This window comes from Lingula anatina, chromosome 6 (genome assembly GCF_051362555.1).
Source record: "Lingula anatina isolate TDL-2025a chromosome 6, LinAna3.0, whole genome shotgun sequence".
NCBI lineage: Eukaryota > Metazoa > Brachiopoda > Lingulata > Lingulida > Lingulidae > Lingula > Lingula anatina.
In genome coordinates this window covers 24,071,906-24,097,016 of record NC_141772.1, presented here as the reverse complement: position 1 = coordinate 24,097,016, position 25,111 = coordinate 24,071,906, and the positions used below count along the sequence as shown (strand labels likewise).

Below are 25,111 nucleotides of genomic sequence, written 5' to 3'. Positions count from 1 at the left end.
CTGTGTATGTCTTTAATTGATCAAAGTTTATATATTGTACATATACCACACTGATTACAAACAGTCATCACAGCTTTTGTTTATGTTCATTTTTTTGTAAATCGGGTATCACTATCAACACTTAAAAGTAAGTGAAATATCACAAATCTGCATATCAGAGGTACCAGTAGAAATTATGCAATTCTTTTAAAGCAAAATTCTTCATCCACAAAATATGAATAACAACTTAACATACACGTTTACTTCTGTTAAATAAGTACTTATAAGTTATGACTGCACACCTGTACTAATTAAGTACTACTGAGTACTCTGACTAACAGAACATCCACTTTATAAGTAAAATATATAAAATAACATACAACAGTATAATAAACATTATTAAAATCGTGAAAAAATACAACAAAGGAGAGCATTTGTCCAATGATTGCCATTTAATTTACTTAAACATACAGAACTTAAGTATTGCAATTGTCTAAAAAGAATCTGGAGTTAATATTCTCTCCGTATATAAAAACTCATTAGGATTGCAACAGGTGCCCTGAACATGTAGATTTATGCTGCAAAACAGGAGATACTAAAATTATAAGAAAAAGAAATTACCATTAACCAAATTAAAGAAAATAGAACATCATAATTGAGTAACATGGTTTTACATTCAAAAACTAAAAGAAGTATATAGCAAAACATCTAACAATAAAGTATTTATAAAAGGGAAGTAAAATATTTGACATCACAGTTTATATAATACTCAGATATTTAACAAGAAAAATAGACAATGGACGGAAAAGCGCTGACTTAAAACTGACAGAGATGGAATGTAAGAAAGAAATATAAAATGTGACCCTAAAATGTTTACCCTTAAAAAATATCACACTGTTATTCTATATATAGGAATTCCGTGTAAATTGTTATGTGTAAATATCACTTTGTTAAACAGTACAGTATATCACATTAAATTTCAGCTGCAATTAAATATAGCAGCTGCCAGGTGAAAAAGAGATTACAAACTGCAATTTCACCTATAAGACCTTGTCCAAGATCCATATGAATATCCTGTTCATGTCTTAAATGTTTCTGTATCTTAAACACGAAAGCTATCTTATTATTTGACCAATCCCTTTACGTCATTCAGAGCACTGAGGGCATCCTTAGTCTGGACGTGGTCTTCTCCAAGGAAGGCTTTAAATGTGGCTGCACAGTGCTCAAACTGGTACTTAGCCTTGGCAAAATGGTTGGTTGCAAAGTACACTGCTCCAAGATTGTACCTGGAAATAACATATAAAATTACAAGGGTTTTAGCAATTTTTGTTACAATTTGGAAAAACTGTTTGACAAAGGTTGCTTCCTAATATTTTAGCAATGCAACAAATTACTTAAAGCATAGGAATAAGTCCCCTCCCCCACTTCACTATTATAACAAGCCCCTGCCACCTCACTATTATATTAAGCCCCTCTCCCACTTCACTATAATAACAAGCCCCTCCCACCTCAGTACAATAACAAGCCCCTCCCACCTCACTATTATATTAAGCCCCTCCCACCTCATTATAATAACAAGCCCCTCCCACCTCACTATTATATTAAGCCCCTCCCACCTCATTATAATAACAAGCCCCTCCCACCTCACTATTATATTAAGCCCCTCCCACCTCATTATAATAACAAGCCCCTCCCACCTCACTATGGCCACATCCAGGTGCTCGGGGCCGTAGGTTTCCACAAGCACGGCCAATGCTGCCTCGTAGAGCTCCTCCGCCAGGGGGTCGTTGCCGTCATCATAGACCAGTGCAATGTCATTCAGTATTCCTGCCACCCTGGGGTGTGCTGTCCCCACCTCCCCACGGGTCAACTTCAGGTCCTGGAGGAAGTACCCTAGGCTCTCCTCCAGTCTGCCCTGCTTGTAGGTTAACTGGCCAATCTGAAGGGAGAGGGAGAAAACCATGTTTAACGTATTTTATATTATCTTATTTTTAAACTTAAATTTTCACTAAGACTTGGGAAGGAGAAAATGGGTATTAGGATGACTTCGGAAAACACATGCTGTTTTGGTTTGAACAGTTGATTGTTTTAAGACTGTAAAATGCTGTGGATTCTGTTAACATTACGGGAAGGGAATACACTGGAACTGTTCAATGACTAATTTGAATAAGATTCAATGAGAACGAAACACCTGTTTTTCACAAATACAATTCTCAAAAGCAAAACGAACAAGTCACTGTTGCCCACCTTGTTAATGATGGCGGAGACATAATGATGTCTGGATCCTAACACCTCAGTGGCCAACTCCCGAGCTCTGATCAGGATTCTCTTCGCTTGAATGGCTTCATCTTTGGATACCTTAACAGCAGCCAGGCCCAGCAGACCTTCTGTCAACTAAAAAATAAAGTTTTAAAACAAATTAGAGAAAACATCTTGCCAAGATATATAAGTAAAACTATAGATTATACACAATACAATTATGTAATACAATACACAATACAACTTATGTAATAACAACCTTTGTCAAAACATCTGTTCATAAACTGTTATTTCAATTAAACTGCGGTCGACACAAAATCAGTAAATTTTCCAACTAATATACCTTTTTTAATACTGGTACAAGTACATAAATATCTCTTACACTGATATAGAAATACCAATCAGTTATACTGAAACTTGAACCATGCACCTAACAAGCTTACCTTGAGTTTCTGTGAAGGTGTAATTATCCTGTTTTGTCTGGCAATGGCATCGTTGAAGTATAACTCTGCCTCCCTGAGCACACTCTGCTTGTGACACACTGTGCCAAGTTTCTGGAGCAACTGGAAATTTGAGTTTTATATATCTCAGTTTTATATATTTATACCTTTTTAAAACACACAGGAATAATTATGATTAATTAAGTATTGAAATGAATTTCTTTGAACAAGCTCCCAATTTTGACTGTTTTTACAGGGTCCCAAATGTTATACTGATTATGTGTACTACCTAATATACTATTATTTACTGTATGATTTATTTATGAAGAACATTCACTAGCAGAGTTGTACTTGTTCCAAACACCTGTTTTCATCTTGTCATCAAAAATAAAGAAACACTGGGTAGTCACATAAAGGTGACAAAGAAATATTATCGCTAAAAGCCTTACATCAATGACGTCTGGGTGGTTGGACTTGTGTCTCCAGGAGTGACATTTGAAGTTGTAGACCACAGTGCCATGACTGTGAATGTACTTCTCCTCTGCCTTAGCCAGGACCTTCTCTAGCATCACTCTGCAACAGTACTAGATAACATTAGAGTTGTGCTTTTATTGCAGGCCCGTAACCAGAGGGTTCAGGGGGTTAGAAAGAACCACCCCTTTTGTCAGGAAAAGGTCCATTTCGGGTAAAATTTGATCTAGGAACACATAAGTTTCATTGTAAAAGGTCCACTTTTTCAGAAAAAGAACCCCCCTTTTGAATTTGCTGGCTACGGGCCTGTATTGACACTATTAAAGCTAACTTGTTAAATCAGCTAAAAATGTTGCTTTTCTCCTAATGCTCAAGATATTCCTTGCATAATTCAAATCACTATGGGTTTTCAAAATTGTTTTCTAAAATCTACATTATCTTAATTAAAATTCATCACCATTTCCCTCCACGATGCTCTAGGCCTCAGTATTTGATCTTGAATCTAAATGTCTTCCCTGGCAGCTAATGAAGTTTAAATATTTTAAACAATGATGTTAGTTCATCTAATGAATATCAGTCAGGTCTCTCTCTCTCTCTCTCTCTCTCTCTCTCTCTCTCTCTCTCTCTTTTTTTTTCTTATTTTGAGGCAAAAAGATCCCTCTCAGCGCCATCCAGTTACCTGGCAGCACTCAGTAGCCCAGTATCCATGTAGAAGTCAGCCAGGTTGACCTGTAGTGCATGATACTCCACTGTGTCTCTCTGGTCTGCAGAGTAACTGTCCAGGGCCGCTGTGTACGCCTCCTCTGCCTTACTGTAACCACCCACCTGACGGCATGGAAATAACAGAATAAATAATGTGTAAACCTACGAAATATGTAGAAATATGCTTTTTTTAATTACCCATTATGCATGTTAGAGTGTTAGTATTATAGAAATATTCATACCCTGCCGGTATAGGTTGACATTTGCTACAAACTCCCCCCCTGTTTTGTTTTTGTTTTGCTTTTGATAAAGTGAGTGTATTCAAAATTCTGGTGTTTATAATATAACAATATTGCTTTCAGTCATTAAGTTATAACTGCTTAAACAACTGCAAAACCTTATTAAAACTGTTTAAATGTATAAATTATAGCTTTTTCAAGAACCAGTGTGTCATTATTTTTTACCTTTTACTTTGCCTGACATAATTTTTATCGCTATAATTTCCGCATTACCTTTGTCCAATATTTGATGAGGTCAAACTTGCCATCTTCACTCTCCACCAATCTCTTGAAGATATTCAAGTCACTGATTGTTGCTTGCAGCTTTTCAAGTTCACCAGCTTTACTTTGTAAGAAAGGCAACTCCTCGACCTGAAATATAAGAAATATAAGAACACATAATAACAGGAGCATTTGGGGGTGGGGGGGAGGGTTTCTTTCTAAAATAACAACACAATTTGCACCAAACCCTGTACAGTTTGAATGGTCATATGTCATAATATTAAAATGACATTTTTCATACTGCTAAAAAAAAATATTTACAGTACTTTCCTTAAAACTAGTCCCTTAATAATAAAATAAAATCTGCCCCACCTTCCTGCCATCCAGTTCTCTTTTCTCAAAGAACTCGGCCAGTGTTTTGTAACCTTTCAACTTCTCCTCCTCAGTGGGGAGATATTTACTCTCCACAGCCTGACGAAGATGGTCGTGGAAGAAGTTGAGAATTCCATTTCTGTTCACCAGATTGTCCTCCAGAGAGAGATAAAATGGCGACCAGACTGCTGGCGGCACCTGGTGAATTTTTTTATAATTCATTAGATCTAAAATATAGTATAGCAGCAGAATGCTTTAAACTGGCTTTAAATTTTAATCAAAAAAAGATATTGTTTGTGTAATCGTAAGAAATTACAATTCAGTACTGTAGTGACTGGACCAGTGGTTGAGCTTACCAATGACTTAAAAAATATTTTATAAAAAATACAAGGCTTTGTCATCAAGTCATTTAAGAAAGTAGATTTTACTGTAATTTTAATGCATAGTATATCACATGTAATAATATCATATTAAAGTTAAAATGTACTTTTCAAATAAACCATAAATTCCTGGTAATACATACATCCAGCAGGTCCCGGAGTTCTCCCTCAGACATTCCTTTGTGTGAACACCAGATGGCAGCAGTGGTGTCCTTTACCAAGCCAGGCCTATCAGAAAAAAAGGATTAAAAGGTTGCAAGACATAAAAGGCTTGTCTAATGGTAAACTTGTGACTGACTTTCAAACATCTCACACTCTGGTCTACAACGTTCAAACAACTCTTACATATCAAAGTTAGCAAAAAGAAGTTAAGCAATTAATATTTAGTATGATAACAAATATCAACAGACAAAAACCACAAAAGTCAGTTCTAGATTTTGTTTCATGTAACTAACATATAAAACACCATTTAAGAAAACAGAAAAGGGCCGATATAAATTCTACAATAGTCTACTATAAAGAAACTTCTAAAGCAGGCACCTCTTTTTAAAGATTTATGCAAACTCCAACTGAGTATTCAAACACAAAAATTACAGTGCTATCTCTCATAAAATAAGTCATATTTCACGTTTCATTTGATTCATCTTGAGGAATTCTTCTATCAAAATATGACTTTGCGAAGTTCTACCTGCTCTCGTCCTCAAAATCGCCCTCCAGTCTCGCCAGTATCTTTGCAAACAAATCACCAGGTGTCCCTGCAGTCAGATACTCTCGAACCTTGTTACCCAGCTGCTCAAAACTGCCAAACAGACGGACCTGGAAGAGTGAATATCGGAGATCTTCATGATCAGCAACAAAGATATCAAAAATCAATAACATCAGTCACAATGCACTGATATAATAACCTGCACTGATATATACTATATACAGTATAGCCCTCTCTGAAAATGAAAACAATTACAATAAAGATATAGTCTATCAAACAATATCTAGGCCTATATACACCATAACTTTATTCTATTCTAAAATGAATACATTGTAAATATTGATGTAATTATCGACTAGTAAAATATTAGACAATATCAGCACTAAAACAGACACTATTTTGAGTTCATTTGATACAGGCTAGGAGAGGGGTACAGCAAGACATTATCACCTCATCCAGCAGAGATCTCAAGTAGAGAGCGTTATTGGTGGGTTCCGCATCAATGATCAACTGCGTCAACTCCTGCTTCAGTGTCTTGCCGTAGAAATTAGTCAGGTAGCCTACAATGATTTCTCCCTTCTCTTCCTTCTGGAGTGGTTTCACATGGAGACTGGGTAAACCAGCATTCTGAACTGCTTGCAGGGCCTGAAATATACAGGTAATAGTACAGTAGTATTGAGTAATATATGGATGTACGGTATCCTCTCAAGTAAATCAATCATGAACAAACTGAACAATATTTAGATGGTTACTTGATACTCAAGACTAGTACTGTCATTTGTTGTATTTCTTTTTTTTTAATCACTGTTTGAATATTTGAATATATATATATATACATGTATGTTTAAATTTTTAATGTAATAAATATTGCTTATATCAATTCTTTACACAGAGAAAATAGAGTTAAATTGACAGAAGAATTATCATCTAGACATATGATGAGAGCTAGCAAACTGCAGTCAATATCTTAAGACAGTAAACCTTAAAGGAATTTTTTATAATGTAAAAAGGGTCATCAATGACTGTCTGTAGATTTCACTTACACGCCCTGGCAATGTCGACAGCAGCATCTTCACACCAGGGGGCAGCTCTTTAGGCAGCCATTGCAGATCATGCTCACTGCCTAAATGATGTGGAGAAAAGAGAGGTTCAAAGACAAGTTCCACACAGTGTATAGGTCTTAATCATATTATATTTAAGCAGCTGCCTTTCCTATTACTTTTTAGTTATTTCTTCTGACTTTCATTTACAAGACGAATTTTCACATTCTTGAAAATGGTGGCATTTCATTTAAATATGTCAACAGCTCCAACTGAAACTTTTATAAAACACATTCATTTCCCATATACACTGTATATCTTTTGAGTATCATATACAATAAATATAAAACGATACCTTGTTCACCAGAGCCATCATCCAACTGGTTGAGAGCATCGAGGATGATGAAGCACTTGGCCCTCTTTCCCGCCATTCTCAGCCACTGCGGCAGCTCACTGATCAGGTTGTTATCAGAGGATGGCACGGGGAGGTCGAAGCCGTAGAATCTCTTCATTTCTTCAAACAACCTAAAAATGAAAATAAATGTCATTTGCAAGATGGAGTCACTATTACGACAGTTAATTGTTATAAATTTTCCAGCAGAAAACTTGGCATGTTATTCCTTTTAACTTCAGGTCAAGTGATATTAAGTTTTGTTCAAATATATGTAATACACATATTTATTATTATTATTATTTTATTTATTCATAAGATCATTGTATCCAAGGAATTCAAATAAAAAAACGTCTCAAATTCATCATAAATCCAAATAATATCATACATTAATTCCATTTCATGAGATATTAACTTTAATGATCTTTAAAACAATTCGAGATTTTAAAGTTAAAGGTTATCTCACCTCCTGAGCAGTTTGATATAAGAAGCACTCTCAGCTGAACTGCCAATGAAGTGAACAAAGATGAAGGCTTCTGTTTCTCTCTCTATCAGCTTTCCCACCCAGTTAGCCACCAAGGCAGACTTCCCCGACCCTGGACAATTTACACAGGTATTATAAACTATACATCTATATAGGTGTGAAATTTTGCTAATATAAAAGTTGCCCTGGCTGAATTCTTAAGATGATGAAACCGTATTTTAATATCAAATTAAAGAAGAAAGAATTCAATCTGTAAATTAAAATAAGGAATCCTCCTGTGTGGCCAAAAGTGAAGTAGCATAAAATGCAATAAAATAAAATTAGTCAATCATCTTACCAGACTCTCCTAGCAGTACAAATGGCACATTTTCATCCTTGGCCATGAATGCATCAATGGCATCAAAATAGTCCTTGCCACCAATGTACACACGCCTCCTGACTTCAGCGAAGGCTTCATGTGCCTCACGCTCTCTGTCCAGTGGAGAAAGTTCTGTCCCCTTGGGGAAGTCCATGTCAATCACATTCAGGAAATCCTTTAAATAAAAATAAATATTAATTTTAAATCTTTTTCTTTAAATCCACTGCTTACCATTTACTCAGGTCCCCCAATATCCGGAGCATATACTCAGTAAAAAGAGGAATTTAAGGTTTTACTTCAAAATTGACCCTATTTTAGTAAGACTGCATTCACATCGAGTTAATTGGGGATACAGTCATTAAATCTCGGCTCCACTGGGACTACACATGGGGAGGCGTGTGAGAGGCAGGGAGACTATTAAAAGATTAGGCGGTTTTCCTTTCATGTACGTCCGCCATATTTAGTTCGTGACTTTGTAGATCCATGGCTCAACTCAATGTGAATGTGGTCTAAGAGGCATGAGTAAACTGTACCTGTTTGACAAAGTCACATATCTCCTGGACACTCCTGTATTTCTTCACATTAAGCTCCTTAGTCTCTGCCACTCTCTTACGCAGTGCATGGACTTTCTCTGCGTGCCAGTCACTCTCTGGCTGGTAGATCTGAAATATACCACCTTCATTACTACATGTACATATTTTAATAATGATGAACTATAAACACATGCATTAAGTATGTCATCAAAGCTGAGGTCCCCTCATACTTATATTTCTATGCCAATGACCTACTAATCTGACATTTCAACATCTTGAGGCAAAAAAAATCAGATCTAAATATTATTTATATTATTCAAGTGCATGGCACTGGTCTTATAACAAAGGTCTATACTACGTATATAAACTTGAAATTATTGTGACATTTATCAAAACAGTTTATAAACCAAATTGCAAAATTTCAAAAAAAAAAGTATTTTACTTTCTGATCCCCTTCATACTCTGATCCTTCTTCTACTGGCTCCCTCATGTAGAAGAAACTCCTGTGCTTGTTTTTATCAACATCCCTCAAAACACCATGCAGAACTTCCAGCTGCAAGGAAATATCAACATTGTCATCAAGTTATATAGAAAAATAAATCTGATGAATTCAGGATCAATTCTCTCAACCAGAACTACTATTTTGCTGTGCACTGACTGAAGATAAATTTGTTATTCATTTACATAAATGTAAACAATTTTGCTCATTTTTCAAAAAGCTTTGAAGATTATTCTATTGAAATAAATGGGCCTTTTAAGACTATTTCTCACATTTAATCAAAAAAAATTAATGTAAAGGACATAACCTGTCACCCCTACCATATAGTATAGTCCACACACCCCTATTAATAATAGGCACTGCCACTTACCACTTAGCATGAGTAGTTGATTAGACAGACAGCTTAGGTGCAAGCAGTTGAGTTTATGCAGACATCCAAGAAGATAGAAATTTGTCATACAAAAGGAGGACAAAAAAATTGTAAGTTTCATGTACTTTGCTTTTAACAACTGTCATTGTTACTATCAAATTCATATTGAGTGAAAATTTAGTTTTAGGGAAATATATTGTGGTATTTACAAGTCTCAGTAAAATTTGGGTGTGGACTCGTGGATAATTCAAAAGAAGTGTCATTTTTCTTCATTATTTAATGTATTCACTTTATTAATATTTATTTATCTGTCTGTTTCTTTATTTCTATATATAATGTGCTCTAGGTTTTTTGTCAGTTATTTAAGCATTTTTTCTTTTATTTTATTTACAGATTTGAACCATACACACATAAGTAGCGTCACACAAGTTTGTGTAAAGAGACAATAAATCAACCGTATGAGTACAAATACAGTCTTCTCTTTTGTATTGGAGTGTCACCCGTCACATTTCACACATTCATACAAGCCTTTGTGAGACCCTCACATGACTTTAAACATAAAGTGAGGATCTAATTTTTGAATTACTTAGAAAATTTTAACGGCTCTCTACTTTGCACAGTTTTACAAATTCTCCTTATTCATTACTATAGTTTCAAACTTAATTCAATGCATCAGTCTGCCTAGTCTACCACTTGTGTGTGGTATCATTTGAATCATGATGTAATCACCTGAGTGACACTGGTGTCAAATCTGAAATCTTTGATCCAGGCCATGTTAGCAGGGTACTTCTCTATGGCGTAATCAAAACTCTTGTCCAGAGCAGCGTCAGGTTTTTCTTCCTTCTGTGACCACCCAAACCTCTCTCCCAGCATACACATGAAATAGGGACGACACTTGTCAATCTAGGAGAAGAAAGAAAAACAAGGAATTGTGTAATTAATTTGGCACTGGATTACTTCTCTTTCTGCAAGGAAATGAGTTTAACTTTGATCATTTTTTCAACACCCAAGGGGGGGGGGGGGGGGAGGGTTCGCAGGGTTTGAAAGAACCTCTTTTTTGCCGGGAAAAGGTCCCATCTGGTTAAAATTTTATCTAAGGGCGCAAAGGTTTCATTGTGAAAAGTCCACTTTTTCAGAAAAAGAACCACCCATTTCAAATTGCTGGCTACAAGCCTTCACATTTTGTACAATGACTCTGCAGTTGTCAGTAAAACTTAATCAACAGATTAATACTACATCTAGCATGTTACCTCATTCAGGCAGATAGCAATGGTTTCCCCAGTCTCTGACTGTTGTTCTGTGATGCCCCACCTCAGGTCCACATAGGTGAACTGTACCCCTCTGTCAGCGCAGACACGGTTGATCTGAAATATACAGGTATAGAAATAGATATCACAAGCCTCTACTAGAATAAATATTATAACATAGGTAAACTGTACCCCTCTGTCAGCACAGACCCGGTTGATCTGAAATATATAAAAATAAATATCATAACAGTTCCAGCAAAAAAATACTACATGTCTTCTGACTACTAATTTTAACCAAATTTGCTAAGGATTTTGTCATAGTAATTTTGAGTACATGTACTCAGGTTTTGATGACTTAATTACTCAGTATATGTGAATTCCAGTATATGTTATTGCTCTTTTTAAGAAAACGTAATTAGCAAAACTATAATTCACTGCACTATGTAAAAAAAAATCAAAAAGACATGTAAGTAAATTTTTTTTAAGTGACTTCACCCACCTCTCTAAATATTTTCTTAATCAACTCCTCCCTTTCCATTTTGAAGTCTCTGAAAGTGCTGGAGACAAAGAATCGGATTTCTCTCTTCTTTTTCTTTTTTCTTTCCACTTGAGGCTTGAAGGTGGCGACCTCTGTCTGTTTCTGGAAGGACTTGTCAACTTCTGGTACCACTGAATAATGTTTATACGAAAAAATCTTGTTTATTTGACTATTTGTGACTCATTACTGGGCCAAATAAAGGCAAATTATTGCTTGTAACACAAAACATGAGTACCTGGCCAGTAACACCAGAATATTGACAGTTTCTGTAGCATTTGAGAACAGCAAAATCCTTCTTATCACCAAGGGACCTTTACTTTACAAAATATGTACTTTAACATGTATTAATAGGCTGAATCTTCTATATATTCAACCAAACTCTAGATATCTACTTTAACATGTATTCATAAGATGAATGCTCTTTATCATCAACCAAAACAAACTTGTACCATTATCTTCCATGAGATCCGCCAGGAGATCCTGTTTGTCTGCTACGACTTTGTTGATCAGCTTTTCTCTTTGCTGGAATATTTCTATGGTGCCATCCTTGCCAGCTTCTGACAACTTCTTCACCTGCAAAACAATAATATCGTATGTGTGTGTGCCTGTGTGCGTACATGCACATGCTTTCAATTGACATATCACATGGACTATGTGGACAGCCACATTGTCTCTATACTCATTAAAACAAAATATGCAAGAATCATTTCAAAATTACTGCAATGACTCTCAAAATAGTTTCACTGGATCTCAGTTGTTGATAGTTTCGTCTGTTCACTCTGACAGACTCCGCAGCTGAATTACCTGTTCAGGTGAAACAGTCAACAGGTAAATCTAATGTGCATCTATCACAAATGAAAACTTTTTAACTTTTTAACTATAACAACATTCCCCACCTGGCTGGCTTCCTCATAGGCGTCATTTTCAGCTGCGATAGCCTCTCTCTGCACGCGTATCACAGCGGCTGATATGATGGCTCCGTAGAACCCCGCCCAGTACTTGTCATCTTTACCCATGGAGGTGATTCCCACTCGACGCACACCCGGTCCATAGTTAGTGAATGTGGTGGCAGCCTCGGTCCATTTGTAGTCCCTGTATATCCTGTCTGTCTTCCCAGTGGTAAATGATGCTATCTCCTACAACCACAAAAGTTGAATAAGTTATACATTTGATCAGGTGGTGTTGGGAGGGGGGGTTAAATTTTTAAAAAATGAACAATAATAACAATGTCTATATAGGTTATGACAGCAATTTTCTACAATTTAATTGTAAAAAATACAAGTCATGTCAATTACATTTTCATCGGGGTGGGTGGGGCAAATATAATAATAATTTATAATAATCAAATAATTATAATTATTATAATAATACATGTACATATCACTTTGAACTATTTCAGTTCATTCATTTATGTAAGCAGTGCTAATGCAGATCTAATAGATAAAGTAAACTTACATTTCCATCATCATCCATGAGACAGGCTGTCAAACAATAATGTCCTCCACCAACTGTTCCCTCTCTGTACCACTCTGACACCTGAAAACAGCCAATAATTGATTGTATTTATTATACACACACACACACATATATATATACAGGTGCTACCATCTTTAACTGATGTTAGTTTATTTGAATTAAGCCAATATTTAGAGGAATAAAATAATAATTGATAAAATGAGAAATAGAATACACAGTGCAGTTATTCCCTGAAGAAGACTTGGTTAAATATATGTTGTTGTTGTTGTTGTTGTTTTTCTTGCTGTCCCTATCTCTAAGTTACCTGTATATCAGGAGCAGTGTCCAGGTAGTCTAAGTTACCTGTATATCAGGAGCAGTGTCCAGGTATTCTATCTCTAAGTTACCTGTATATCAGGAGCAGTGTCCAGGTATTCTATCTCTAAGTTACCTGTATATCAGGAGCAGTGTCCAGGTAGTCTAAGTTACCTGTATATCAGGAGCAGTGTCCAGGTAGTCTAAGTTACCTGTATATCAGGAGCAGTGTCCAGGTAGTCTAAGTTACCTGTATATCAGGAGCAGTGTCCAGGTAGTCTAAGTTACCTGTATATCAGGAGCAGTGTCCAGGTAGTCTAAGTTACCTGTATATCAGGAGCAGTGTCCAGGTAGTCTAAGTTACCTGTATATCAGGAGCAGTGTCCAGGTAGTCTAAGTTACCTGTATATCAGGAGCAGTGTCCAGGTAGTCTAAGTTACCTGTATATCAGGAGCAGTATCCAGGTATTCTGCAGGGAAGTAGTCTGTAAGCAGCACTTCCTGGTACTTAGTACACTCCATGTGGGAGGTGACGAAGGCTTTCTCCGTGCCGTAGCCTCCATCTATCACCTTCCACTGCCCTCTCAGGTTCCAGTGAGACATATCTCCAGCCTTTAATAAACAATTATATTATCAGTGAATTAAGACCTGCCAGGCTCCAGTGAGACATATCTCCAGCCTTTAATAAACAATTATATTATCAGTGAATAAAGACCTGCCAGGCTCCAGTGAGACATATCTCCAGCCTTTAATAAACAATTATATTATCAGTGAATTAAGACCTGCCAGGTTCCAGTGAGACATATCTCCAGCCTTTAATAAACAATTATATTATCATGGAATTAAGACCTGACAGGTTCCAGTGAGACATATCTCCAGCCTTTAATAAACAATTATATTATCAGTGAATTAAGACCTGCCAGGTTCCAGTGAGACATATCTCCAGCCTTTAATAAACAATTATATTATCATGGAATTAAGACCTGACAGGTTCCAGTGAGACATATCTCCAGCCTTTAATAAACAATTATATTATCAGTGAATTAAGACCTGCCAGGCTCCAGTGAGACATATCTCCAGCCTTTAATAAACAATTATATTATCAGTGAATTAAGACCTGCCAGGCTCCAGTGAGACATATCTCCAGCCTTTAATAAGCAATTATATTATCAGTGAATTAAGACCTGACAGGTTCCAGTGAGACATATCTCCAGCCTTTAATAAGCAATTATATTATCAGTGAATTAAGACCTGCCAGGCGCCAGTGAGACATATCTCCAGCCTTTAATAAGCAATTATATTATCAGTGAATTAAGACCTGCCAGGCTCCAGCGAGACAGGTCTCTAGCCTTTAATACACAATCAGTGTAACCAGTGAATGAAGACCCCTCAAATTCTGACAAGCTTTAATTAGCACTTCAGCAATTACATAAATGTCAGATGGTGTATTTTGCTTCATTTTTAACAATGATATATCAAAATCACTTCATAACCTCTTCCTATGAAAAATTACTTCAAGATTTTATTACAACTTTTACCAAGTATCAGGAGGCATTTTTAAATGTTATATTAAATGTAGCCCTCCAGTACCTCTCCGCTGGCATTCTGCAGTAAGTTCTGAGACCAGCCTACGATGGACAACACCTTCTTACTCATGCTTCTGCTCAGGGGCTCCACAGTGTCAATCAACTGTAAACACAGTGCAATTTAAGCAGTGGCTGATCTAAATTATACATTTTTATAACAATAGTGCAGAAACAACAAACTTTTAATCTTATGCTTTACATGTGCCAACAAGTTATTAAATAGGTACATTTTGTAGCATAATTCAAATCATCATTATTGCTGTCTTAGCCCTTGTTATCTAAACCCTTACTTGACTTACAACCAAAAAAAAAGCTAAAAGCTAAGGATACTTTCCACACTGGTTAAATAATCTACATAATCTAAGGTCTACCATTTGTTTCTCCGCCTTCTCTTCTTCCTTTTCTACTGCACTCATTTCCTTCTCCTTGTAAGTTTTGTCTAGCACTGCAAACCCTGACAGGCATCCATCATCAATGTCCAGTTTGAAGGTGTCCACTTTAACAGGAAGGTCTAGTGTGTGCATAGTCAGGCCGGGCAGTACCTCTTTCTTCTTCTTGAACTCTGACGCAAACTGAAAAGAACTTTCTTTGTTTGAGTATTGCAGTATCATTTCAGTGTTATTAGTATTATTATTCTTTAAGGTTTCTCACTACTGGTCACACAGACTCTGAATCAAAATTTTCAGCTCTAAAGCTGAAATCTATGGACACTATGGACAAAGGAAACACAGTCTAAAGCAACCGCTAAATTTCCACTATTCTGATCCGACTGGCTCCTTTCAAAAACTAGTCTGAGATCAAATCTAATAATCACTTGACAAGTAACTGCAGTAGCCAGTATTACAGGGGATCCACCAATCTCTTACCTTGTCACTGAGGCTGCTGCCGCTGATGGACACAATTTTACTTTTAGCGTGACAGTGAAGACGTACAGTGTAGTTACCACTGGGAATCTCTGGCACCTAGCAACAACACAAGTAAAAGGGAATTAATTGCTTCTTTGGTGTATTTGTAGCAAATATTTATTTTACAAACAGTTTTTCTGTCTTCTAAATGCTCAAAGCCATTCTTCTCATGTTACAATTGTGATTTAGACATCAATTCACTCCACAATTTACTCCACTTACATCATAAACAATATGATTTTCATCCTTAGCCTCTGTTCCAGAGAAGCGCACAGTTCCAAACATAAACCCGTCGTGTCCTCCCGCCAGCAACTCAGGGAAAGTGGTGATTGGCTCACCTTTGCCCAAAGCTCTTGATCTCGTTCCTGGAAAACAGCACACAGCAGGACTGCAAGCATCATTCTGTATCTGGGGTAGCGCTAATACTCGTCAATTTAGCCAAATGCTAAAACTGACTGAAATTGGCTTAAGAAAAAGGGCTTGATTTGACATGTTTTAGCCAAATAATAACCATTCAAATTGACAAATTGACAAAAATGTGGTGATATATGGCTTAGCGAAAAAAATTGCTAGCGCTACCCCAGTGTATATTCTGATATCATTTAATATACATGGACTCTTTTTTCTTTTATTCAGAGGGGAATCTCAATAACATTTGTATCAATCTTTTGAAATTTCCCATTACTGGTAACAAAGTCACATTATACTACACAAAAAAATCATAAACAATTAGCACAGTTAACATAATCTTAGTATAAAAATCTTTATACTGCTATCTAGGAATTAATGTCATCTCTTTGATGCTCTCTAAGACCCCATTCCCAGAGATTAGATCAAGCCAACTAGATCAACCTAACTCCCTGGGGGATCACGCTAAATAGCTGTCAGCCGAGCGGGCACGAAAGTTAATTACCACCTTACAGCTTGTAGTACGCGGGACGGACATTTAAGCCAGATTATCTGACAGTAATCTAGTGAGACTCCCCACGGGGATAGATTGATCTAAAATCTATGGGAATGCGCCCTATGATTCAATGATCAAACAGCCTACTTACCAAAAACATAATCATAAGAGAAGTTAGCAAAGCGGGAGAACTCCGAGGCATAGACGACGTCATTGATGGCCTGGTAGGAAGGTCCTGCACAGTTCAGAGCGTAAACCACACCCTTTGGTTGTATTGTTAACTGGCAGGGGGAGCCACTGAGCTCAATGTGGTGTTCAGCTTGATCGACTTAAATGAAAAAAATAAATCTATAATCAAATCAGGGGACGCAAAATTTAGAATGGTTGAATTAGTTAAAATGTATCCTTCAATTAATCTGTTAAATTATAATTGAGAGAGAGAGAGAGAGAGAGAGAGAGAGAGAGAGAGAGAGAGTACCTTTAACATGACTCCTAACTGCATATATTCTAACCAGCTTCAACCCGACATCCATTTCCTCAGCCTCCCATCTTCTTTGGAATGCCCATTTCCCATCCACTTCAACCAAATCATCTGCTCGGATTTGTGCAACTTCATCTTCATCCAAAGTGATAAGTATCTGACTCTTCTTGCTCACCCAGCCTGTGACCTCACTTGTTGTTATAGAAACTGCACTTCTCATGACTTCTTCTTCACCTGTTGCCAGGCAACAACTCTGCAGACATTTCTCCTTCAGGTCAGTGACAGTTTCTGGAAAATTACTAATCACTGCATACCTGCATGGTCCTGCCGGGCCTTTGGCCATCAAAGATGACCCCTGGATGGAAAATGACCAAAGGTTTCCATCACACCCTTCAACCCCAGAGCTGCCTTGGATTAGGTGTGTCTTGGGCTCAGGACTGCCATCTAGTGAGACACCATAAAGGGCTGCTGATGTTGCAGCCTCCTTTCCACTGCTGTTAGAGCACATCACTACTAGCTGACAGTGGGTTGTGGAATCAGGCATGGTTATCAACTGGGTGTCTTCCGATCCATTCACAGCTTGAGTGAGAAAAGAACCAGCTTGATTCTCCGTGAAGTCTTCCTCATTCTCTCTGTTATGGAAGATTCCATAACAACTCTCCGCCTCTCCTGTGACCTGGATACTGCCGTTCTCACCCACATCAAATTTCCACTTATCCTCACCACAGATGAGACCAGATTTCAGGTGATCATCTTTATGTCCAGACTGCAGCATGTAGATGGCGCCACCAGCCTGAGCCTGACTACACAATACCAAAGTGGTGCAGGCACCATTAGCTTGATTGACAGCAACTCCAAGATCTGTTGGACTGTCAGCATCTCCGTCTTTTCTGATCACACCAAACCCCAGATTTGTAAACCTTGCATCATTTGAAAAAAGTCCAACCTGATTAGCGCCGAAAAGGTTGTTTGTGATGAGATCTCCCTTCTCATTGGTCAGGCAGAAGCTCTCTGCACCAAAATGACCCCCACCATTTATTTTTTTGGTCACATGATGCTGAAAATGATTGGCATCGAAGCCAGAGCGTACGAAGATTAATTCCCCCGTGGAGTTGGCTCCAGGGCCGCCATATTCACCAGATATCAGCAGAACAGCAGCAGCACCCCCATGGCCTGCGTTGATGTTATAATCCAGTGCAGCATAACAACGTAGCGGCCATTTGGCTTTGGAGAAACCCTTGACCACAGGTTTTGATTCTGCAGTTGAAAAGTGAAAATTCATTAAGATCATCAAGAATAAACTAATGAATTCTTTAATGGCACATTTCATATAAAAACCAATTAAGATTTAATAATAATTATATTTTTTTTCAAAAACAAAAAATTACTTAGATTGACAAATATGATGGTTTCTTGAAAAAAAATTATAATATATATAATTTGTAAGTAATCTTTATGAATTTATGAAATAATGCAGACAACCTAGTTTATCTTTATCTATAATATACTTGTTTCCCAGTGTCAAAAAGAAATTATTCCAGCTCACACAATGCACAATCAAAAATGCACAATGCACAATCAATTAAAAAAGCTTACCATTAATATTCCTAGTGATATCATCTGGGAGGTGTGCACCTGGTTTGAATGTATTCACAGCAATCTTGACCTCCTTTTTCGGAGAGGACAGCTCATTTGCCTTGTTTGACGAAACTTGTGGCTATTCAAATAATAAAACATGTCAATTAAATTCTAAATAACTTGAAACATTCCCAAAACAACCCATCAGAAAACTTCAATCTTCAGATCTCACTTTTATGGCACCAAAAATAAAGGCACCAAAGACAAAAAATCTAAATATTTGAGAATTAAAACTTACCATATAGATAAATTTCTTTTTCACTTCATTTTATTTAATTATTGTTCTTTAAATGATCTTCCAATAATTCATTGTCAAACAGACTATAACTTGTAAAGTCCAGTAATAAATTTTGCTTATGTAAAATATTACTTACTGTATGACTTAGCTTTACAATATTATCTAGATGCTATTTTCCAATTTACATAGTAATAATAATAATAATAATAATAATAATAATAATAATAATAATAGTTACATTGACTTTCCTCTTTCCACTCTGATCCTGAGTGGAGGTTGACTTGGATGATCCACACCCCATTCTGTCTCCAGTACCTCAGCTAATAAAGTTTGCCCATCTGTGGCAGGTGCAAGGGAAGTCTGCAAAAATAATTAAAATTAATAATTGGGCCCTTGGTGTAGGAATGGGGCACCAGCATGATATATATATATATATAGGCCCAAGGGTACATTGTAAAAACTTTTTTACATCAAATCTCCCAAGGTTTAAATCTATAGCTGAAAAATTATTATTTAAAATCAATTATGCAATTTAATTCAATGAATCTGAATCAGTAAAATATTTACAAATCTGTAAAAAAGGCCAAGCAGAATTATCTGCAGAAAGCCTAGGCCTGTAGCCAGCAAATTTTGAAAGGCCCTAGGAGTCTTTTCTCTGAAAGTAGATCTTGTACCTTGAAACCTTTGTGTACCCACGTGTAGATCAAAATTTACCCACAGCGAACCTTTTCCTGGCAAAAAGAACTCTGAGCCCCTGAGCCCCCCCCCCCCCCCCCCCCCCCCCCCCATCCCCCTGGCTACAGGCCTGGCAGATGTACCGGTACCAGTACATGCTTTTCCCTTCTGCTCACTGTCAGTTAACCCCTCCAATGCGCCACTGCTATACGCATTATATGTGTTACTATAGTGAACTTGATGAGACATGTTGGGGAATTTAACATGGAGGTCGTGTTCATAGTTTCATAGTTAGATATTTATTTGCCAACAGATATCGAACTTCATAAAAGGGAACTGTACGTGCTGCACGATTTGATAACATTCAGGAATTTTAAAAATAAAATCTGACCACTACACTGTTGTAAATATCTTGCAAGGAAGGTTTACGTAAAATAATCGTAATAATTTTGTGGCAGTATACAACAAAACCAGTGATATGACTGTGTACATAACTACAGGTAATTTAATCTGCAGACAATCAATGCCGCCAACGGAGAAGAATTGTGATATGAATAACCTCTCTCTCTATTAATTTGTTGATGTCAAAAAGTAATCCGCTTCTTGAACGATATTTGCCGTTTGAAAACGGTTTCGAATTTGATACATCCATCAGAATACAAAACGAAACTGCAATGCACAGCTCCGTCTATTTAATGGCTAATTCTAGCTACTGATAAGAAACGAACATTACCTTCGACCTCAGGGCGCTTATCTCGTTGTCAGGAGCTCTTTTGTGGAAAGAGGTTTGAAAACGCGTGCACCTGTTCACAGTGCCTGCACTCTTGTGCAGTTGTGGAAGGAAACTGGTAAATTTCGTAGGTATATTGTGTATTTTTCAATGCATAATTACGCATTATTCGGAGATTTGTATTCATAAAAAGTCAGCAAATGCTAGGCAATGTATTTGGTGCAAGTGGGTTCGTGAAACGCATTTTAAAACGAGACGATGGGACTGGAGGCTGGGGGAGGGGGGGGGAGCAGTTGCTTTGCCAGAGATGGAACAGGTCCTACTCAAAGTTAATAAAATAATTTAGTATTTTAAAAGAAAAAAGTAAATGTGAATGTTTCTTTTTTTATGTTGCAGGAGGTCTAGGATTAATAAAAAGTACTTATATTTTTTGCTTTTGAATACATTTCAGCAGTTACAATATTCAGGACTCCTTAATGATAAATTATCAAAGAACATGGTACCAAATGTATATTGTATAAATATAAAGCAAGCCCCCCGATACTGTGTTTCAGATACCCCTGTATCAATGTAGAGCTATCGCATTCATTGAATACAGATGGATCCTGACATCGAACATCATCTCACTGGAAAGAGATCAAAACTGGACTCTGATATTGAAATACATGACATAGGCACGTGTACCAGGACATGTGTAGATAAACCATTTCCTAACCAGAGTGAAAGAGACAGCAAATCCACAGCTTGCCACAGAACAGAGGCAACATCTGAAATTATTCATGACGATTTCATAAGGAGAAATAATGAATCCCAGTGGGGCTTGGCAAACAGTGGCAAAATTGTTGAAGCTGAACTCAAAGAGGATCTTCTTACACGCCACATTGACTTTCAGCCTCAGGGAGAGGTGTTCACAGAAGACTCAGCCACAGCATTAAAAACCGGAAATACATTCTGGGGTAATTAAACATTTGTAAAAGCAAGGGATACTTTTAAACGAAACCATTGATTTGTTCAGAATGATATTACTAGGTTCCATAAATTATTTCATGTGTAATCTAGATTTCCATAATGAACTAGATTTCCATAAGCCAAAGTTTTGGCTGCAGGTTGTGCATTCAACAATTTTAATTGTAGATACTGATTGACTGTTACTGAAGGTGAGATATGTTATACTTCAGGTACTGAGTCTCCACATCCCAACACTCCATCCCCAGATTATATGACAGCATTCAATGACGTCTTGGTGACCTTCATGAAGGAACAAAACATCCCTGGTCTTAGCCTGGCTCTAGGGAAAGATGGGGAGGTGGTATATACGCAGGGTATGTGGAATAATATTGGGTTAAAAAGGTCCAGAAGCCAGTACATAGCTTGAATTAACAATGAAGGATATAAGCTGTGACATACAGAAAGTGTTTTGAATGATATCTGTGAATTGTCAAATTAAAGAAAGCTAAACTGGCAATTGACAGTGGAAGACATGCTGAAGATGAATTGTAATTTAATCTAATTAATTATTATTTATAAGAAAAGAGGAGCCTGGCTTTTAGAATCCTAATTTAAATTTCATTTATTATTCAGTTGAAACAATTGTTTCATTTTATTTTTATCTGTTTATGTATGAATTTAGTTTTTGGCTGCAGGTTATGGGCAAGGAGGAAGATCAAAGAACGTTGTCCCCTCCTCCATTTTCCGTATCGCCAGCATCAGCAAGACGTTGACTGCTGTGGCTGCTCTCACTCTGGTGGAGGAAGGAAAACTGAACCTGAATGGCAAAGTATTTGGACCCAAAGGTACAGTACTGCTAAAGAGACATTCTCAAGCTTGTTGAAATATTCCCAATTTATATTTTTCTTTGAATGCCTAGCTAGTTGTTCTGGCAAAAAAGTTCAAAGCAAGGGAAAAATGCTAGCATGACTGAATGTTATATTTCCTTTTGGACACCTATATTGTAATATATACCAGTGTTTTACCATTTATCATAGATAAAAAAATTAATAAGGATACTTTTCATCATATTTTAATCAGAAAATTAATTCAAAGTCACTTTTTCATTTTCTCAATTACGGGTTTATAATTGAACATAATATTCAAATCAATTGGTTTCTTTGTGACTGCAAAGAAGAAACATATTTAAATCAGGGGCGGATTTAGGCCGTCTTCTGGGTCTTCCAGAAGACGGTCAGATTTTCAAGTTTACATTGACGGGTATCTATTTTTTTCTGTCGGAAGATGGTCAAAAAATGTAGGATGGATCAGCAAAGATAATTTGGAAGACTGTCAGAAAATATATCTGGATCCGCCCCTGTAAATAATGGTCTATTGACCTCATTCAAGTCATTCTACGTAAATATTGCTTCCTATTACAAGGCATTCTCTCCAGATTCAGTCCAGCAGTGAGAAGTGACAGGAGACTACTTCAGATCACAGTGAGGCACCTGTTGCAGCACTCCGCTGGCTGGGACTTTGACGTCATAGGGGATCCCATGTACTACAGACACATAGGGGCCATTATAAATGAGCCAGAACCTGTGTCACCTGAAACTCTCATCAAGTATATGATGACACAGAAATTACAGTTCACTCCAGGTAGTTATGCATATAAGTAAGATCAAATGTCTTTGGATCACAGTCAACAACTTGAAGGAGTACAAACACAGCCACAAAGGAACCCACCTCTTATTTTTTTAGGAAGGTTGGGACCCAGGGTTATTCAGTTTTGGAAATGGCCTCTTTTCATTTTCATTTTTGTTGATTGCTTTAAGAAGGCATATTTTTATATACAGACACAGTATAGCCTATACGTATAATCATCACCTGTGTCTGTCATTGTTAGCTGTGGCTTCATGCATTTTCATCATTTACACAATTTGTGGAAAGCTGTGTTACTTATCATTACATTTTTACTGTGGTTTCAGGGACAAAACACTCATACTGCAACTTTGGTTATCTTGTCTTGGGCCAGGTGATAGAAGTGGCATCTGGTGTCAGATATGAAGACTATCTGAGACAAGTGTTGCCGAAAGCTGGCATCACCAGTGTCCGAGTGGGAAAAACCAGAAAAAAAGATGCCTTTGAAGATGAGGTTTGATTTGTTGCATCCTATGATTTTGATAGATACTCAGTATAAACTGAGATGTATATTTAGAATACCTGCATATTTGTATATTAAGAATACTTGGCACCATGTAGATATACATGTAATACAGTTAAGTTTACGCATAGTCTAATGTTTTATCACACCTGAATCAAACAACACTTGGCTTATATTAAAAAATGAATTCCTCTGTATGTCTGTTAATACAATTCCTCTGTTTCCATGTATAGGTGGAGTACTATGCCTTCCCTCCTAATGACACTGTGGATTCAGTCTTCCCAGGAGAGGGGAGGGTCTCAGCACCCTATGGTGCCTTCTGTCTCGAGGATGATGCCCCAGTGGGAGGACTGGTCTCCACTGCCGAGGAGTTGATCAAATTCTTCTACGCTATTGACGGCATGGGGTCAGTGCAACTGATAAGTCAGGAATCGTTCAGTTTGATGCTTGAGAGGCAGAAATTTGTAAAAGGGAAGGAGAGTTGGTACGGCATGGGACTGGAAGTGATGGATTCTGGGAAAACCTGGGAGCACACGGGCGGGATGGACGGCACCACGTCCACGTTGACACACGACTGCAGTGGGTTTACCTGGGCTTGCCTGTGTAACTGTTGGGTGAATGACACAGACCTGAGCAGTGTTATAAGATATGCACTCAGTAAGGTGGACAGTTGGTCTCCATACAACACAGTTATACCGGGGTTTAGATTTGCTGATGTTATATCTAAGGATAAATTAAACATGGTGAAGATTCTTGTCAAGGAAAATGAGTTATCGGATATGTTACAGAGTGTTAAGGAACTTGGTTGTTACCAGGCAACATGGATAGACGGATATATGTTTGACAACGGTCTCTACTTCAATGTCTCTTGGACCAAACAAAGGCAGGTGACTCAGGTGATATATAACCAGACAGAGGTAGAAATATTATCTCTTCTCGAGGATATATCAAATTCAAATCTGATACCAATACATTTAGATTCTTATATTAAAAAAGACTGTGTATGTTTTGCCCTTATTGCCAAAGAGACAGATCCTAAAGAAAACTTAATCCAGGAATGGAAAATTCACCTGAATCTGGGGACATCATCGCACGCCAAAATCCAAGAAGAGTATAAAAAACAGAATCTTTATCTTCAAGTTTGTTGTGTTTTGAATTTCAATAACCTGACCAACATAGCAACTCTGTATTTAAGAAAAAATAACAAAACATACGATGTATGGTCAAAATATGACTTGACAAAAGACCAATATGAAAAAGAATTCAACAGACATGCAAGATATGGACATTTGCTGGCATATGTCAAAGCTTATCAAGATGGTGATAGGAATAAATTTAGCGCAATTTGGACTAATCCAGGACCTTATATCTATTCTTCCTCACACCATCTTTCTAAATATGGTCTGTATGTGGATCTGTGGTCGTATGCAGAGAAGAATTTCCAGGTGTCATGTCTAAGTGGCTACGTGTCTGAAGATGACTACTTAAGTTATGTGGTGGCCTGGAAGAAGCCATGTAAACCTGGGGCTGTGGCCTCAAACCAACTGTAGTTCTTATGTCTGGATTTACATTTTTAATACAGATAATTTAAAGCAGAAATAAGAGTTTGTTTTTTTATATTTCCCCTCTAATGTTTGCGAAAATCATAAGCAAATTTTACTTTACTTTCTTAGCTGACGTTGGCGTGATTTTGGGAGTCTGGACCACATGGCAAAGCAGTTTCCCCAGGTACATAACTTTACAAAGGCAACCGTCTTACCACAGGGGAAATGATAGAAAATATTTGCTTGTTTTAGGTTTTAGCAGTCATTCACCCTTTAAA

The 25,111-nt window shown here is 37.2% G+C and overlaps 2 protein-coding genes across 4 annotated transcripts; one reads left to right on the top strand and one right to left on the bottom strand.

The window, feature by feature from the left end:
• On the bottom strand, positions 1–20,263 carry LOC106172837 (uncharacterized). Of its 2 annotated transcripts, none has more exons than XM_087016222.1 (33): positions 20,199–20,263; positions 19,029–19,150; positions 18,511–18,631; positions 16,912–18,171; positions 16,585–16,761; positions 15,752–15,894; positions 15,491–15,586; positions 14,996–15,196; positions 14,629–14,727; positions 13,480–13,650; positions 12,725–12,805; positions 12,166–12,405; positions 11,719–11,842; positions 11,231–11,400; positions 10,735–10,950; positions 10,214–10,387; positions 9,058–9,168; positions 8,616–8,744; positions 8,062–8,257; positions 7,707–7,836; positions 7,205–7,374; positions 6,853–6,932; positions 6,260–6,454; positions 5,792–5,919; positions 5,247–5,331; positions 4,724–4,921; positions 4,364–4,501; positions 3,829–3,974; positions 3,128–3,251; positions 2,682–2,801; positions 2,227–2,373; positions 1,677–1,918; positions 1–1,265 (listed from the first exon to the last, which is right to left on the bottom strand). In XM_087016222.1, exons 2-33 carry the CDS (start codon positions 19,089–19,091, stop codon positions 1,103–1,105), a joined length of 5,838 nt encoding a protein of 1,945 aa, XP_086872348.1. In that variant the 5' UTR covers positions 19,092–19,150; positions 20,199–20,263; the 3' UTR covers positions 1–1,102. The 2 variants fall into 2 exon arrangements, with proteins under 2 accessions (XP_086872348.1, XP_086872349.1); XM_087016223.1 differs by having other exon boundaries at positions 10,735–10,848.
• Positions 20,236–25,111, top strand: LOC106172838 (uncharacterized). 2 transcript variants are annotated; one of them, XM_087016224.1, is made up of 7 exons: positions 20,236–20,326; positions 20,750–21,151; positions 21,374–21,517; positions 21,839–21,988; positions 22,566–22,784; positions 23,114–23,280; positions 23,523–25,111. In XM_087016224.1, the coding sequence occupies exons 2-7, from the start codon at positions 20,794–20,796 to the stop codon at positions 24,837–24,839; spliced, it is 2,355 nt and encodes a 784-aa protein (XP_086872350.1). In that variant the 5' UTR covers positions 20,236–20,326; positions 20,750–20,793; the 3' UTR covers positions 24,840–25,111. The 2 variants fall into 2 exon arrangements, with proteins under 2 accessions (XP_086872350.1, XP_013409200.2); XM_013553746.2 differs by having other exon boundaries at positions 20,251–20,322.